The 15,929-nt window shown below is 45.3% G+C and overlaps 1 protein-coding gene across 3 annotated transcripts in view; it reads left to right on the top strand.

Annotated features, from left to right (window-relative positions):
- LOC110531262 (copine-8) overlaps positions 1-15,929 on the top strand; it is a 218,791-nt gene that overhangs the window by 167,307 nt on the left and 35,555 nt on the right. For all 3 annotated transcript variants that reach the window (XM_036988908.2, XM_036988907.2, XM_036988906.2), the window contains one exon: positions 91-152. In XM_036988908.2, the coding sequence (XP_036844803.1) occupies positions 91-152 (62 nt within the window). The remainder of the gene's footprint in view (positions 1-90; positions 153-15,929) is intronic.

Genomic DNA, 15,929 nt, shown 5'->3' with positions numbered 1-15,929 from the left:
GAGAATACATTGCATTTGTGACTTTGTGTTGATTACCTAAGTGTTGAATATACATGTTTGGTAACTGCTTTGAATATTCTCTCTACCCAGGTGACCATGCTGTCGTTCGCGGTGGAGTCAGAACACACATTCCTCGACTACATTAAAGGAGGGTGAGCTGGTTCAGAAGTTTACATTACAGTATTTCAATATACAGAAACAATGACAACTTTTAAAACTAGCCTCTAAAGTCTCTGATCTTGATGTTGCGTATGAAAACGGGTACCCTGCAGCTGAAGAGCGGAGGTCAAGACAACGTCCGCTGTAGCCCAATCTAAGAGTTGATCAATCCTATCGCTTCATGTTTACATTTGATTTTAAGAAATAGCTGTTGAAGACTTTAGTGAGCAAAGATGAGATTTGTCCTTATCAAGACACAACCATGTGACCAGGTCCAATTGACAGTCAGGCAGGGTTATTGAATGATAAAAGGGTCAAGAAAACGACACGTTTATATGACCCTAGATGAAAACGACACATTTATATGACCCTAGATGAAAACGACACATTTATATGACCCTAGATGAAGCCTACTACCGTTTTCAGGATGTATTTTTTTGGTTGCGTCTCAACTGGCTACCCTAATCCCTATGTAGCGCCACGGGTCAAAAGTGTCTCTCCGACTGTTCTGTTGGGGCTGTAGACAAGTTTCAGCTTGTCCTCCGAGGTCTCTTGACGGTGACATGACAACACTGTTAAGATCTGCCTGTCAGACAACACCATATTCACTTTATAGCGCACTACACCCTATGAGGCCTGGTCAAAAGTAGTGCACTACATCCTGTGGGTCCTTGTCAAAAGTAGTGCACTACATCAAATCAAATTTATTTATATAGCCCTTCGTACATCAGCTGATATCTCAAAGTGCTGTACAGAAACCCAGCCTAAAACCCCAAACAACAAGCAATGCAGGTGTAGAAGCACGGTGGCTAGGAAAAACTCCCTAGAAAGGCCAAAACCTAGGAAGAAACCTAGAGAGGAACCAGGCTATGTGGGGTGGCCAGTCCTCTTCTGGCTGTGCCAGGTGGAGATTATAACAGAACATGGCCAAGATGTTCAAATGTTCATAAATGACCAGCATGGTCGAATAATAATAAGGCAGAACAGTTGAAACTGGAGCAGCAGCACGGCCAGGTGGACTGGGGACAGCAAGGAGTCATCATGTCAGGTAGTCCTGGGGCATGGTCCTAGGGCTCAGGTCCTCCGAGAGAGAGAAAGAAAGAGAGTATTAGAGAGAGCACACTTAAATTCACACAGGACACCGAATAGGACAGGAGAAGTACTCCAGATATAACAAACTGACCCTAGCCCCCCGACACATAAACTACTGCAGCATAAATACTGGAGGCTGAGACAATTACCACCAATCTACCTGCTGTTATTACCATCAGTCTACCTGTTATTACAGTCTACCTGCTATTATTACCACCAGTCTACCTGCTATTACAGTCTACCTGGTATTATTACCACCAGTCTACCTGCTGTTATTACCATCAGTCTACCTGTTATTACAGTCTACCTGCTATTATTACCACCAGTCTACCTGCTATTACAGTCTACCTGCTATTATTACCACCAGTCTACCTGTTATTACAGTCTACCTGCTATTATTACCACCAGTCTACCTGTTATTACAGTCTACCTGCTATTATTACCACCAGTCTACCTGCTATTATTCCCACCAGTTTACCTGTTATTACAGTCTACCTGTTATTACAGTCTACCCGCTGTTACAGTCTACCTGCTATTACAGTCTACCTGCTATTACAGTCTACCTGCTATTATTACCACCAGTCTACCTGCTACATTTACCACCAGTCTACCTGCTGTTATTACCATCAGTCTACCTGCTATTACAGTCTACCTGCTGTTATTTCCACCAGTCTAGCAGGTAGACTGATGGCTATTATTACCATCAGTCTACCTGTTATTACAGTCTACCTGCTACAGCAGTCTACCTGTTATTATTACCATCAGTCTACCTGCTATTATTACCACCAGTCTACCTGCTGTTATTACCTCCAGTTTACCTGCTATTATTTCCACCAGTCTACCTGATATTACAGTCCACCTGCTATTATTACCATCAGTCTACCTGCTGTTATTACCACCAGTCTACCTGCTGTTATTACCATCAGTCTACCTGCTATTACAGTCTACCTGCTATTATTACAATCAGTCTACCTGATATTACAGTTTACCTGCTGTTATTTCCACCAGTCTACCTGCTATTACAGTCTACCTGCTATTATTACCACCAGTCTACCTGCTATTACAGTCTACCTGGTATTATTACCACCAGTCTACCTGGTGTTATTACCTCCAGTTTACCTGCATTAGTCTACCTGCTGTTATTTCCACCAGTATTTTTCTATTACAGTCTACCTGCTGTTATTGCTCTGCATAATAGCCCTGTAGCTGTCCTGAATTTAACCCAGTAGCTGTCCTGGTTTCAGCCATGTAGCCATGTAACTGTCCTGTTTTCAGCTCTTTAGCTGTCCTTGTTTCAGCCATGTAACAATCCTGGTTTCAGCCCTGAAACAGTCCTGGTTTCAGCCCTGAAACAGTCCTGGTTTCAGCCATGTAACTGTCCTGGTTTCAGCCATGTAACTGTCCTTGTTTCAGCCATGTAACTGTCCTGGTTTCATCCCTGTAACTGTCCTGGTTTCAGCCATGTAACTGTCCTGGTTTCATCCCTGTAGCTGTCCTGGTTTCATCCCTGTAACTGTCCTGGTTTCAGCCATGTAAATGTCCTGGTTTTGGCCCTGTAGCTGTCCTGATAAAAGCCCGGTAGCTCTCCTTGTTCAGCCATGTAAATGTTGTTGTTTCAGCCCTGTATCTGTCCTGGTTTCATCCCTGTAACTGTCCATGTTGTAGCCCTGTAGCTGTCCTGGTTTTAGCGCTGTAGATGTCCTTGTTTTTGCGCTGTAACATCCCTGGTTTCAGCCCTGTAACTGTCCTGCATAATATCCCTGTAGCTGTATTGAATTTAGCCCTGTAGCTCTCCTGGTTTTGGCCCTGTAGCTGTCCTGGTTTCAGCCCTGTAGCTGTCCATGTTTTAGCCCTGTAACTGTACTGGTTTCAGCCCTGTAGCTGTCCATGTTTTAGCCCTGTAGCTGTATTGAATTTAGCCCTGTAGCTCTCCTGGTTTTGGCCCTGTAACTGTCCTGGTTTCAGCCTTGTAACTGTCCTGGTTTCAGCCCTGTAACTGTCCATGTTGTAGCCCTTTAACTGTCCTGGTTTTGTCCCTGTAGCTGTCCTGATAATAGCCCTGTAGCTGTCCTGATTTTAGCCATGTAACTGTCCTGGTTCTATCCCTGTAAATGTCCTGATTTTAGCCATGTAACTGTCCTGGTTTTGATCCTTTAGCTGTCCTTATACAGCCATGTAAATGTCCTCGTTTCAGCCCTGTAGCTGTCCTTATACAGCCATGTAGCTGTCCTGGTTTCATCCCTGTAACTGTCCATATTGTAGCCCTGTAGCTGTCCTGGTTTCTTCCCTGTAACTGTCCATATTGTAGCCATGTAACTGTCCTGGTTTTAGCCCTGTAACTGTCCTGGTTTCAGCCCTGTAAAAGTCCTGGTTTCAGCCCTGTAGCTGTCCTGGTTTCAGCCCTGTAGCTGTCCTGGTTTTAGCCCTGTAAATGTACTGGTTTCAGCCATGTAAATGTCCTGGTTTCAGCCATGTAACTGTCCTGGTTTCATCCCTGTAGCTGTCCTGGTTTCATCCCTGTAACTGTCCTGATTTCAGCCATGTAAATGTCCTGGTTTTGGCCCTGTAGCTGTCCTGATAAAAGCCCGGTAGCTCTCCTTGTTCAGCCATGTAAATGTTGTTGTTTCAGCCCTGTATCTGTCCTGGTTTCATCCCTGTAACTGTCCATGTTGTAGCCCTGTAGCTGTCCTGGTTTTAGCGCTGTAGATGTCCTTGTTTTTGCGCTGTAACATCCCTGGTTTCAGCCCTGTAACTGTCCTGCATAATATCCCTGTAGCTGTATTGAATTTAGCCCTGTAGCTCTCCTGGTTTTGGCCCTGTAGCTGTCCTGGTTTCAGCCCTGTAGCTGTCCATGTTTTAGCCCTGTAACTGTACTGGTTTCAGCCCTGTAGCTGTCCATGTTTTAGCCCTGTAGCTGTATTGAATTTAGCCCTGTAGCTCTCCTGGTTTTGGCCCTGTAACTGTCCTGGTTTCAGCCTTGTAACTGTCCTGGTTTCAGCCCTGTAACTGTCCATGTTGTAGCCCTTTAACTGTCCTGGTTTTGTCCCTGTAGCTGTCCTGATAATAGCCCTGTAGCTGTCCTGATTTTAGCCATGTAACTGTCCTGGTTCTATCCCTGTAAATGTCCTGATTTTAGCCATGTAACTGTCCTGGTTTTGATCCTTTAGCTGTCCTTATACAGCCATGTAAATGTCCTCGTTTCAGCCCTGTAGCTGTCCTTATACAGCCATGTAGCTGTCCTGGTTTCATCCCTGTAACTGTCCATATTGTAGCCCTGTAGCTGTCCTGGTTTCTTCCCTGTAACTGTCCATATTGTAGCCATGTAACTGTCCTGGTTTTAGCCCTGTAACTGTCCTGGTTTCAGCCCTGTAAAAGTCCTGGTTTCAGCCCTGTAGCTGTCCTGGTTTCAGCCCTGTAGCTGTCCTGGTTTTAGCCCTGTAAATGTACTGGTTTCAGCCATGTAAATGTCCTGGTTTCAGCCCTGTAACAGTCCTGGTTTCAGCCCTGTAACCATCCTGGCTTCAGCCATGTAACAGTTCTGGTTTCAGCCCTGTAGCTATTGTCGTTTCAGCCCTATAGTTGTCCCTGTGCTTCAGTGTCAGTTTGCTGTGTCTGTTCGACCGTGTCCTAGATCTGTCAATGCCTCTCATGGCCTCTCTCTGTCCCACTCACCCACCCATCCACCCACACAGACAGGAAGGCGGGTTATCTTGCACCACTGAATCCCAACTCAACCCTTACACCCTATCCTCTTGAGACTTGTGAGGAGCTGAGAAGATTAGGCAGGTGTCCGATTGGTTATGCCTGTACAGTCTCATATGTATGGAATCACCCCAGCACTATGGGGGGAAAGCTGCAAGAGGTCCCATTGGTTACGCCTGTACAGTCTCATATGTATGGAATCACCCCAGCACTATGGGGGGGAAAGCTGCAAGAGGTCCCATTGCAGCGACATGACGTACCACTTCCGACTCCTAACCCAGCAGTTTCATGGAAACTAGGAATTGACATGGCCATGGGAATCTAGATGTACACAGGTGCCTAGGGGCTACGGGGTTAGGGGTCGATTTGTGATTCAGGCCATCTCTGCTGACCACCGTCTTCTAAGCCTCTGCTATCACTCAGTGTCCTGTGTTCAGTATCCTGTGTTCAGTGTCCTCTCCTTGCTTGAATGAGTGAGTGTCCCCGGGAAAGGACTCCCCACCATGCCACACTACGAGATATTGATGACACTATGCTTTCTTTGGATTCCATTCTCTCCTGTGTGTTTAGCCTCGTACAACCACTCACGTACTAATAGGCAAACGAAAGCACATCGACTTTGGTCAATGTGGTCTGATGAATGGGCTCTTTGAGGATAAGAGGTGACATCTCTTTTCCGGGGACACAGAGCCATTATGGTAGATCTCAGAGTCTAATAGGGTTTTCATTCATGTTGAAGTGATATGTGGAATATAATAGGTCACGAAGGGAAAAAAATATGGATCATATTTTCATTAGTTTTATTGAACGTTTCTTTTTAAATTAAATCTTGAATGAGACGGCCTGTAGAAATGGATCCTTTAAGACTTCTTCTATTGTATTTAAGTCCCTTGTTCATGTTTAATAGATTGAGCCAAATATAGCCTGTATAAAGCGAGAGAAATTTGATATTGCACTTTTTCCATGGGTAATATTTTTTATTTTGTTCTGGTTTTAAAATGTCAGTGGAAGGGAGTGGAACTTTGTTGAATGAGATAGTTTCATATCATCATACAGTCCTTCTCATCCCCGGGATTTACGGTATTACCGGCATAGCACAAAAGGGGGTGCTAAAAACACAAGAAAAGCCCATTGGGCCTCTATTACCAGAATGCTAACAACATTTGCACAAGCTAATAGCGAAATCAAATAGATGCTGTTAGCTAATGCTAACAAGCTAAAACAAATATAACTCATTGCAAAGACAGGCAAATCCAGCTCATAAAGTTATGCAAGAGTAGCTAGTAGCTACCATTTCAGTGAGTGTGGACATTTACAAGTACAAGTGAACGAGAGAAATTGTGCAAATGAACAAAATTGTGATGCATGATTTTCTGAAGGAACAGCAGCATGTGTCCATACGGACTCACCATCTGATAGAACTACAACACTACGGACTCACCAGCTGATAGAACTACAACACTACGGACTCACCAGCTGATAGAACTACAACACTACGGACTCACCAGCTGATAGAACTACAACACTACGGACTCACCAGCTGATAGAACTACAACACTACGGACTCACCAGCTGATAGAACTACAACACTACGGACTCACCAGCTGATAGAACTACAACACTACGGACTCACCAGCAGATAGAACTACAACACTACGGACTCACCAGCTGATAGAACTACAACACTACGGACTCACCAGCTGATAGAACTACAACACTACGGACTCACCAGCTGATAGAACTACGGACTCACCAGCTGATAGAACTACAACACTACGGACTCACCAGCTGATAGAACTACAACACTACGGACTCACCAGCTGATAGAACTACAACACTACGGACTCACCAGCTGATAGAACTACAACACTACGGACTCACCAACTGATAGAACTACAACACTACGGACTCACCAGCTGATAGAACTACAACACTACGGACTCACCAGCTGATAGAACTACGGACTCACCAGCTGATAGAACTACAACACTACGGACTCACCAGCTGATAGAACTACAACACTACGGACTCACCAGCTGATAGAACTACAACACTACGGACTCACCAGCTGATAGAACTACAACACTACGGACTCACCAACTGATAGAACTACAACACTACGGACTCACCAGCTGATAGAACTACAACACTACGGACTCACCAGCTGATAGAACTACAACCCTACGGACTCACCAGCTGATAGAACTACAACACTAAGGACTCACCAGCTGATAGAACTACAACACTACGGACTCACCAGCTGATAGAACTACAACACTACGGACTCACCAGCTGATAGAACTACAACACCACGGACTCACCAGCTGATAGAACTACGGACTCACCAGCTGATAGAACTACAACACCACGGACTCACCAGCTGATAGAACTACAACACTACGGACTCACCAGCTGATAGAACTACAACACTACGGACTCACCAGCTCCCACCGTCTCCCGTTGTGTTCTATTTGGGTTCCTGTGGCTCCCTGTAGTTGCATTAGCATGAAAAGACCACCTTTGTTCCTATGTACAGTGCATTCGTAAAAGAGGTTTTCAGACCCCTTGACATTCCAACATTTTGTTACGACACAGCCTTATTGTAAAATTGATTTAATAAACAAACATTTTCATCAATCTACACACAATACCACATGATGACAAAGTGAAAATAGGTTTTTGAGACTCTAAATTGAGCTCAGGTGCATCCTGTTTCCATTGATCATCCTTCAGATGTTTTCTACAACAAGATTGGAGTCCACCTGTGGTAAATTCAATTGATTTGGCATCATTTTTGAAAGGCACACACCTGTCTATATAAGGTCCCACAGTTGACAGTGCATGTCAGAGCATCGACCATGCATCGAGGTCGAAGAAATTGTCCGTAGAGCTCAGAGACAGGATTGTGTCAAGATTCCAGATCTGAGGAAGGGTACCAAAACATTTCTGCAGTATTGAAGGTCCCCATGAACACAGTGGCCTCCATCATTCTTAAATGGAAGAACTTTGGAACCACCAAGACTCTTCCTAGAGCTGGCCGCCTGGCCAAATTGAGTAATTTGGGAAGAAGGGGCTTGGTCAGGGAGGGGACCAATAACCCCATGGTCACTGACAGAGCTCCAAAGTTCCTCTGTGGGGATGGGAGAACCTTCCAGAAGGACAACCATCTCTGCAGCACTCCACCAATCAGGCCTTCATTGTAGTGGCCAGACGGAATTCACTCCTCAGGAAAAGGCACATGACAGCCTGCTTGGAGACTCTCAGACCATGAGAAACAAGATTTTCTGGTCTGATGAAACCAAGATTGAACTCTTTAGCCTGAATGCCAAGCATCACGTCTGGAGGAAACCTGGCACCATCCCTATCATGGTGGTGGCAGTATCATGATGTGGGGATGTTTTTCAGAGGCAGGAACTGGTAGACTAGTCAGGATCAATGGATAGATGAACGGAGCAAAGTGTAGAGAGATCCTTGACGAAAACCTGCTCCAGAGAGCTCAGGACCTCAGACTGGAGCGAAGGTTCACCTTCCAACAGGACAATGACCCTAATCACACAGCCAAAACAAACCAGGAGTGACTTCGGGACAAGGGTTCAAGTCCAGACTTGAACCCAATCAAACATCTCTGGAGAGACCTGAAAATAGCTGTGCAGCGATGCTCCCCATCCAACCTGACATAGCTTGAAAGGATCTGCGGAGAAGAATGGGAGAAACTCCCCAAATACAGGTGTGCCAAGCTTTTAGCGTTATACCCAAGAAGACTCAAGGCTGTAATCGTTGCCCAAAGGTGCTTCAACAAAGTACTGAGTAAAGTGTCTGAATACTAGTGTAAATGTGATATTTCAGTTGTATTGTTTTTGATAAATTAGCAAAAATGTAAAACAAAATGTTTTTGCTTTGTCATTATGGGGTTTTGTATAGGGGTTGATGGGGGGGGGGGGGGGGGGACGACTATTTCATCAATTTTAAAATAAGGTTGTAACGTAACAAAATGTGGAAATAGTCATGGGGTCTGAATACTTTCTGACAAACTGACACAAATAGCACCAGCATTTCAGTTCTATTAAAGTGTATGACATTGCTGTGGTGGTTAGCGTCCAGGGAATTGGTATAACAGTAAACTATTTTGGCATACAGTTGAAAGCATCAATCTGAATTTCTATAATCTCACACTGATAGGAAACAATTTTTGGAAAGCGAGGCACTCATATTTGAAGATGAAAACAATAAATTGCCTAAATGAAATGGGTGAGGAATGAAAAATACAAGCATCGACAGTCAGAGAAAATAACCAATCTGAGGAAGGAGTTGTGTATGAAATGACAAGTCCAGCTTGGCTAGAGGATATACTGTATTGATGGGTTGGGAGGCCCTAGTGAATTAAACCCATGTAATTCCACCATAATTTTTCTGTGAACGTTATCCACTTCTGAGCTAACCAATGGGAATACTTTAAACTGTGTTCCATGGGAAAGGATTATCATGGGAAAGGATTATCATGGGAAGGCATTATCATGGGAAGGCATTATCATGGAAGGCATTATCATGGGAAAGCATTATCATGGGAAGGCATTATTGTGGGAAAGCATTGCCACAGTTCCCTCTGTCTGTCTGTTAGTTGGGAAACCAGAGCTCTAACTAACTCAATCCAGAGTAACAAGCTATGGTCAGATGCTTCCTGCAGTAGGATAGGACCAGGGACTAGAAAGAGATGATATCTGCAGTATGATATGACTAGGGACTAGGAAGAGATGCTTCCTGCAGTATGATATGACTAGGGACTAGAAAGAGATGCTTCCTGCAGTATGATTTGACTAGGGACTAAGAAGAGATGCTTCCTGCAGTATGATATGACTAGGGACTAGGAAGAGATGCTATCTGCAGTATGATATGATTAGGGACTAGGAAGAGATGCTTCCTGCTGTATGATATGATTAGGGACTAGGAAGAGATGCTATCTGCAGTATGATATTACTAGGGACTAGGAAGAGATGCTTCCTGCAGTATGATATGACGTGGGACTATGAAGAGATGCTATCTGCAGTATGATATGATTAGGGACTAGGAAGAGATGCTATCAACAGTATGATATGACTAGGGACTAGGAAGAGATGCTTCCTGCAGTATGATATGACTAGGGACTAGGAAGAGATGCTTCCAGCAGTATGATATGATTAGGGACTAGGAAGAGATGCTATCTGCAGTATGATATGATGTGGGACTAAGAGATGCTATCTGCAGTATGATATGACTAGGTACTAGGAAGAGATGCTTCCTGCAGTATGATATGACTAGGGACTATGAAGAGATGCTTCCTGCAGTATGCTATGATTAGGTAAAGATGCTTCCTGCAATAGGATCTGACTAGGGACTAGGGTTGGGATGCCTCCTGCTGTATGATATGACTAGGGACTAGGAAGGGATGCTTCCTGCTGTATGATATGACTAGGGACTGGAAGAGATGCTTCCTGCTGTATGATATGATTAGGGACTAGGAAGAGATGCTTCCTGCAGTATGATATGACTAGGGACTAGAAAGAGATGCTTCCTGCTGTATGATATGACTAGGGACTAGAAAGAGATGCTTCCTGCTGTATGATATGACTAGGGACTAGGAAGAGATGCTTCCTGCTGTATGATATGACTAGGGACTAGGAAGAGATGCTTCCTGCTGTATGATATGACTAGGGACTAGAAAGAGATACTTCCTGCTGTATGATATGACTAGGGACTAGGAAGAGATGCTTCCTGCTGTATGATATGACTAGGGACTAGGAAGAGATGCTTCCTGCTGTATGATATGACTAGGGACTAGGAAGAGATGCTTCCTGCTGTATGATATGACCAGGGACTAGGAAGAGATGCTTCCTGCTGTATGATATGACTAGGGACTAGGAAGAGATGCTATATGCAGTATGATATGACTAGGGACTAGGAAGAGATGCTTCCTGCTGTATGATATGACCAGGGACTATGAAGAGATGCTTCCTGCAGTATGATATGATTAGGTAAAGATGCTTCCTGCAATAGGATCTGACTAGGGACTAGGGTTGGGATGCTTCCTGCAGTATGATATGACTAGGGACTAGGGTTGGGATGCTTCCTGCAGTATGATATGACTAGGGACTAGGGTTGGGATGCTTCCTGCAGTATGATATGACTAAGGACTAGGGTTGGGATGCTTCCTGCAGTATGATATGACTAGGGACTTGGGTTGGGATGCTTCCTGCAGTATGATATGACTAGGGAGTAGGGTAGGGATGCTTCCTGCAGTATGATATGACGTGGGACTATGAAGAGATGCTATCTGCAGTATGATATGATTACTTCTACTTCCGGCGCCGACAGAGATGGCCGCCTCGCTTCGCGTTCCTAGGAAACTATGCAGTTTTTTGTTTTTTTACGTGTTATTTCTTACATTAGTACCCCAGGTCATCTTAGGTTTCATTACATACAGTCGAGAAGAACTACTGAATATAAGATCAGCATCAACTCACCATCAGTACGACCAAGAATATGTTTTTCGCGACGCGGATCCTGTGTTCTGCCTTACAAACAGGACAACGGAGTGGATCCTATGCAGCGACCCAAAAAAACGACTCCGAAAGAGAGGGAAACGAGGCGGTCTTCTGGTCAGACTCCGGAGACGGGCACAGCGCGCACCACTCCCTAGCATTCTTCTTGCCAATGTCCAGTCTCTTGACAACAAGGTTGATGAAATCCGAGCAAGGGTAGCATTCCAGAGGGACATCAGAGACTGTAACGTTCTTTGCTTCACGGAAACGTGGCTTACTGGAGAGACGCTATCCGAAGCGGTGCAGCCAACAGGTTTCTCCACGCATCGCGCAGACAGGAAAAAACATCTTTCTGGTAAAAAGAGGGGCGGGGGCGTATGCCTTATGACTAACGTGACATGGTGCAATGAAAGAAACATACAGGAACTCAAATCCTTCTGTTCACCTGATTTAGAATTCCTCACAATCAAATGTAGACCGCATTATCTACCAAGAGAATTCTCTTCGATTATAATCACAGCCGTATATATCCCCCCCCAAGCAGACACATCGATGGCTCTGAACGAACTTTATTTAACTCTCTGCAAACTGGAAACAATTTATCCGGAGGCTGCATTCATTGTAGCTGGGGATTTTAACAAGGCTAATCTGAAAACAAGACTCCCCAAATTTTATCAGCATATCGATTGCGCAACCAGGGGAGGAAAGACCTTGGACCATTGTTACTCTAACTTCCGCGACGCATATAAGGCCCTGCCCCGCCCCCCTTTCGGAAAAGCTGACCACGACTCCATTTTGTTGATCCCTGCCTACAGACAGAAACTAAAACAAGAGGCTCCCACGCTGAGGTCTGTCCAACGCTGGTCCGACCAAGCTGACTCCACACTCCAAGACTGCTTCCATCACGTGGACTGGGAGATGTTTCGTATTGCGTCAGATAACAACATTGACGAATACGCTGATTCGGTGTGCGAGTTCATTAGAACGTGCGTTGAAGATGTCGTTCCCATAGCAACGATTAAAACATTCCCTAACCAGAAACCGTGGATTGATGGCAGCATTCGTGTGAAACTGAAAGCGCGAACCACTGCTTTTAATCGGGGCAAGGTGTCTGGTAACATGACCGAATACAAACAGTGCAGCTATTCCCTCCGCAAGGCTATCAAACAAGCTAAGCGCCAGTACAGAGACAAAGTAGAATCTCAATTCAACGGCTCAGACACAAGAGGCATGTGGCAGGGTCTACAGTCAATCACGGACTACAGGAAGAAACCCAGCCCAGTCACGGACCAGGATGTCTTGCTCCCAGGCAGACTAAATAACTTTTTTGCCCGCTTTGAGGACAATACAGTGCCACTGACACGGCCTGCAACGAAAACATGCGGTCTCTCCTTCACTGCAGCCGAGGTGAGTAAGACATTTAAACGTGTTAACCCTCGCAAGGCTGCAGGCCCAGATGGCATCCCCAGCCGCGCCCTCAGAGCATGCGCAGACCAGCTGGCCGGTGTGTTTACGGACATATTCAATCAATCCCTATACCAGTCTGCTGTTCCCACATGCTTCAAGAGGGCCACCATTGTTCCTGTTCCCAAGAAAGCTAAGGTAACTGAGCTAAATGACTACCGCCCCGTAGCACTCACATCCGTCATCATGAAGTGCTTTGAGAGACTAGTCAAGGACCATATCACCTCCACCCTACCTGACACCCTAGACCCACTCCAATTTGCTTACCGCCCAAATAGGTCCACAGACGATGCAATCTCAACCACACTGCACACTGCCCTAACCCATCTGGACAAGAGGAATACCTATGTGAGAATGCTGTTCATCGACTACAGCTCGGCATTCAACACCATAGTACCCTCCAAGCTCGTCATCAAGCTCGAGACCCTGGGTCTCGACCCCGCCCTGTGCAACTGGGTACTGGACTTCCTGACGGGCCGCCCCCAGGTGGTGAGGGTAGGCAACAACATCTCCTCCCCGCTGATCCTCAACACTGGGGCCCCACAAGGTTGCGTTCTGAGCCCTCTCCTGTACTCCCTGTTCACCCACGACTGCGTGGCCACGCACGCCTCCAACTCAATCATCAAGTTTGCGGACGACACAACAGTGGTAGGCTTGATTACCAACAACGATGAGACGGCCTACAGGGAGGAGGTGAGGGCCCTCGGAGTGTGGTGTCAGGAAAACAACCTCACACTCAACGTCAACAAAACTAAGGAGATGATTGTGGACTTCAGGAAACAGCAGAGGGAACACCCCCCTATCCACATCGATGGAACAGTAGTGGAGAGGGTAGCAAGTTTTAAGTTCCTCGGCATACACATCACAGACAAACTGAATTGGTCCACTCACACAGACAGCATCGTGAAGAAGGCGCAGCAGCGCCTCTTCAACCTCAGGAGGCTGAAGAAATTCGGCTTGTCACCAAAAGCACTCACAAACTTCTACAGATGCACAATCGAGAGCATCCTGGCGGGCTGTATCACCGCCTGGTATGGCAACTGCACCGCCCTCAACCGTAAGGCTCTCCAGAGGGTAGTGAGGTCTGCACAACGCATCACCGGGGGCAAACTACCTGCCCTCCAGGACACCTACACCACCCGATGTCACAGGAAGGCCATAAAGATCATCAAGGACATCAACCACCCGAGCCACTGCCTGTTCACCCCGCTATCATCCAGAAGGCGAGGTCAGTACAGGTGCATCAAAGCTGGGACCGAGAGACTGAAAAACAGCTTCTATCTCAAGGCCATCAGACTGTTAAACAGCCACCACTAACACTGAGTGGCTGCTGCCAACACAATGACACTGACTCAACTCCAGCCACTTTAATAATGGGAATTGATGGGAAATGATGTAAATATATCACTAGCCACTTTAAACAATGCTACCTTATATAAATGTTACTTACCCTACATTATTCATCTCATATGCATACGTATATACTGTACTCTATATCATCGACGGTATCCTTATGTAATACATGTATCACTAGCCACTTTATACTATACTATGCCACTTTGTTTACATACTCATCTCATTTGTACATACTGTACCCGATACCATCTACTGTATCTTGCCTATGCTGCTCTGTACCATCACTCATTCATATATCCTTATGTACATATTCTTTATCCCCTTACACTGTGTACAAGACAGTAGTTTTGGAATTGTTAGTTAGATTACTTGTTATTACTGCATTGTCGGAACTAGAAGCACAAGCATTTCGCTACACTCGCATTAACATCTGCTAACCATGTGTATGTGACAAATAAAATTTGATTTGATTTGATTTGAAAGAGAAGCTATCTGCAGTATGATATGACTAGGGACTAGGAAGAGATGCTTCCTGCAGTATGATATGACGTGGGACTATGAAGAGATGCTATCAACAGTATGATATGACTAGGGACTATGAAGAGATGCTATCTGCAGTATGATATGATTAGGGACTAGGAAGAGATGCTATCAACAGTATGATATGACTAGGGACTAGGAAGAGATGCTTCCTGCAGTATGATATGACTAGGGACTAGGAAGAGATGCTTCCTGCAGTATGATATGATTAGGGACTAGGAAGAGATGCTATCTGCAGTATGATATGATGTGGGACTAAGAGATGCTATCTGCAGTATGATATGACTAGGTACTAGGAAGAGATGCTTCCTGCAGTATGATATGACTAGGGACTATGAAGAGATGCTTCCTGCAGTATGATATGATTAGGTAAAGATGCTTCCTGCAATAGGATCTGACTAGGGACTAGGGTTGGGATGCCTCCTGCTGTATGATATGACTAGGGACTAGGAAGGGATGCTTCCTGCTGTATGATATGACTAGGGACTGGAAGAGATGCTTCCTGCTGTATGATATGACTAGGGACTAGGAAGAGATGCTTCCTGCAGTATGATATGACTAGGGACTAGAAAGAGATGCTTCCTGCTGTATGATATGACTAGGGACTAGAAAGAGATGCTTCCTGCTGTATGATATGACTAGGGACTAGGAAGAGATGCTTCCTGCTGTATGATATGACTAGGGACTAGGAAGAGATGCTTCCTGCTGTATGATATGACTAGGGACTAGAAAGAGATGCTTCCTGCTGTATGATATGACTAGGGACTAGGAAGAGATGCTTCCTGCTGTATGATATGACCAGGGACTAGGAAGAGATGCTTCCTGCTGTATGATATGACTAGGGACTAGGAAGAGATGCTTCCTGCTGTATGATATGACCAGGGACTATGAAGAGATGCTTCCTGCAGTATGATATGATTAGGTAAAGATGCTTCCTGCAATAGGATCTGACTAGGGACTAGGGTTGGGATGCTTCCTGCTGTATGATATGACTAGGGACTAGGGTTGGGATGCTTCCTGCAGTATGATATGACTAGGGACTAGGGTTGGGATGCTTCCTGCAGTATGATATGACTAGGGACTAGGGTTGGGATGCTTCCT

This window comes from Oncorhynchus mykiss, chromosome 9 (assembly GCF_057628025.1).
Source record: "Oncorhynchus mykiss isolate SJ-2025 chromosome 9, ASM5762802v1, whole genome shotgun sequence".
In the NCBI taxonomy this organism is placed as follows: domain Eukaryota; kingdom Metazoa; phylum Chordata; class Actinopteri; order Salmoniformes; family Salmonidae; genus Oncorhynchus; species Oncorhynchus mykiss.
Note: the sequence above shows the minus strand (reverse complement) of the source record. Positions and strands in the feature narration are given on the sequence as shown.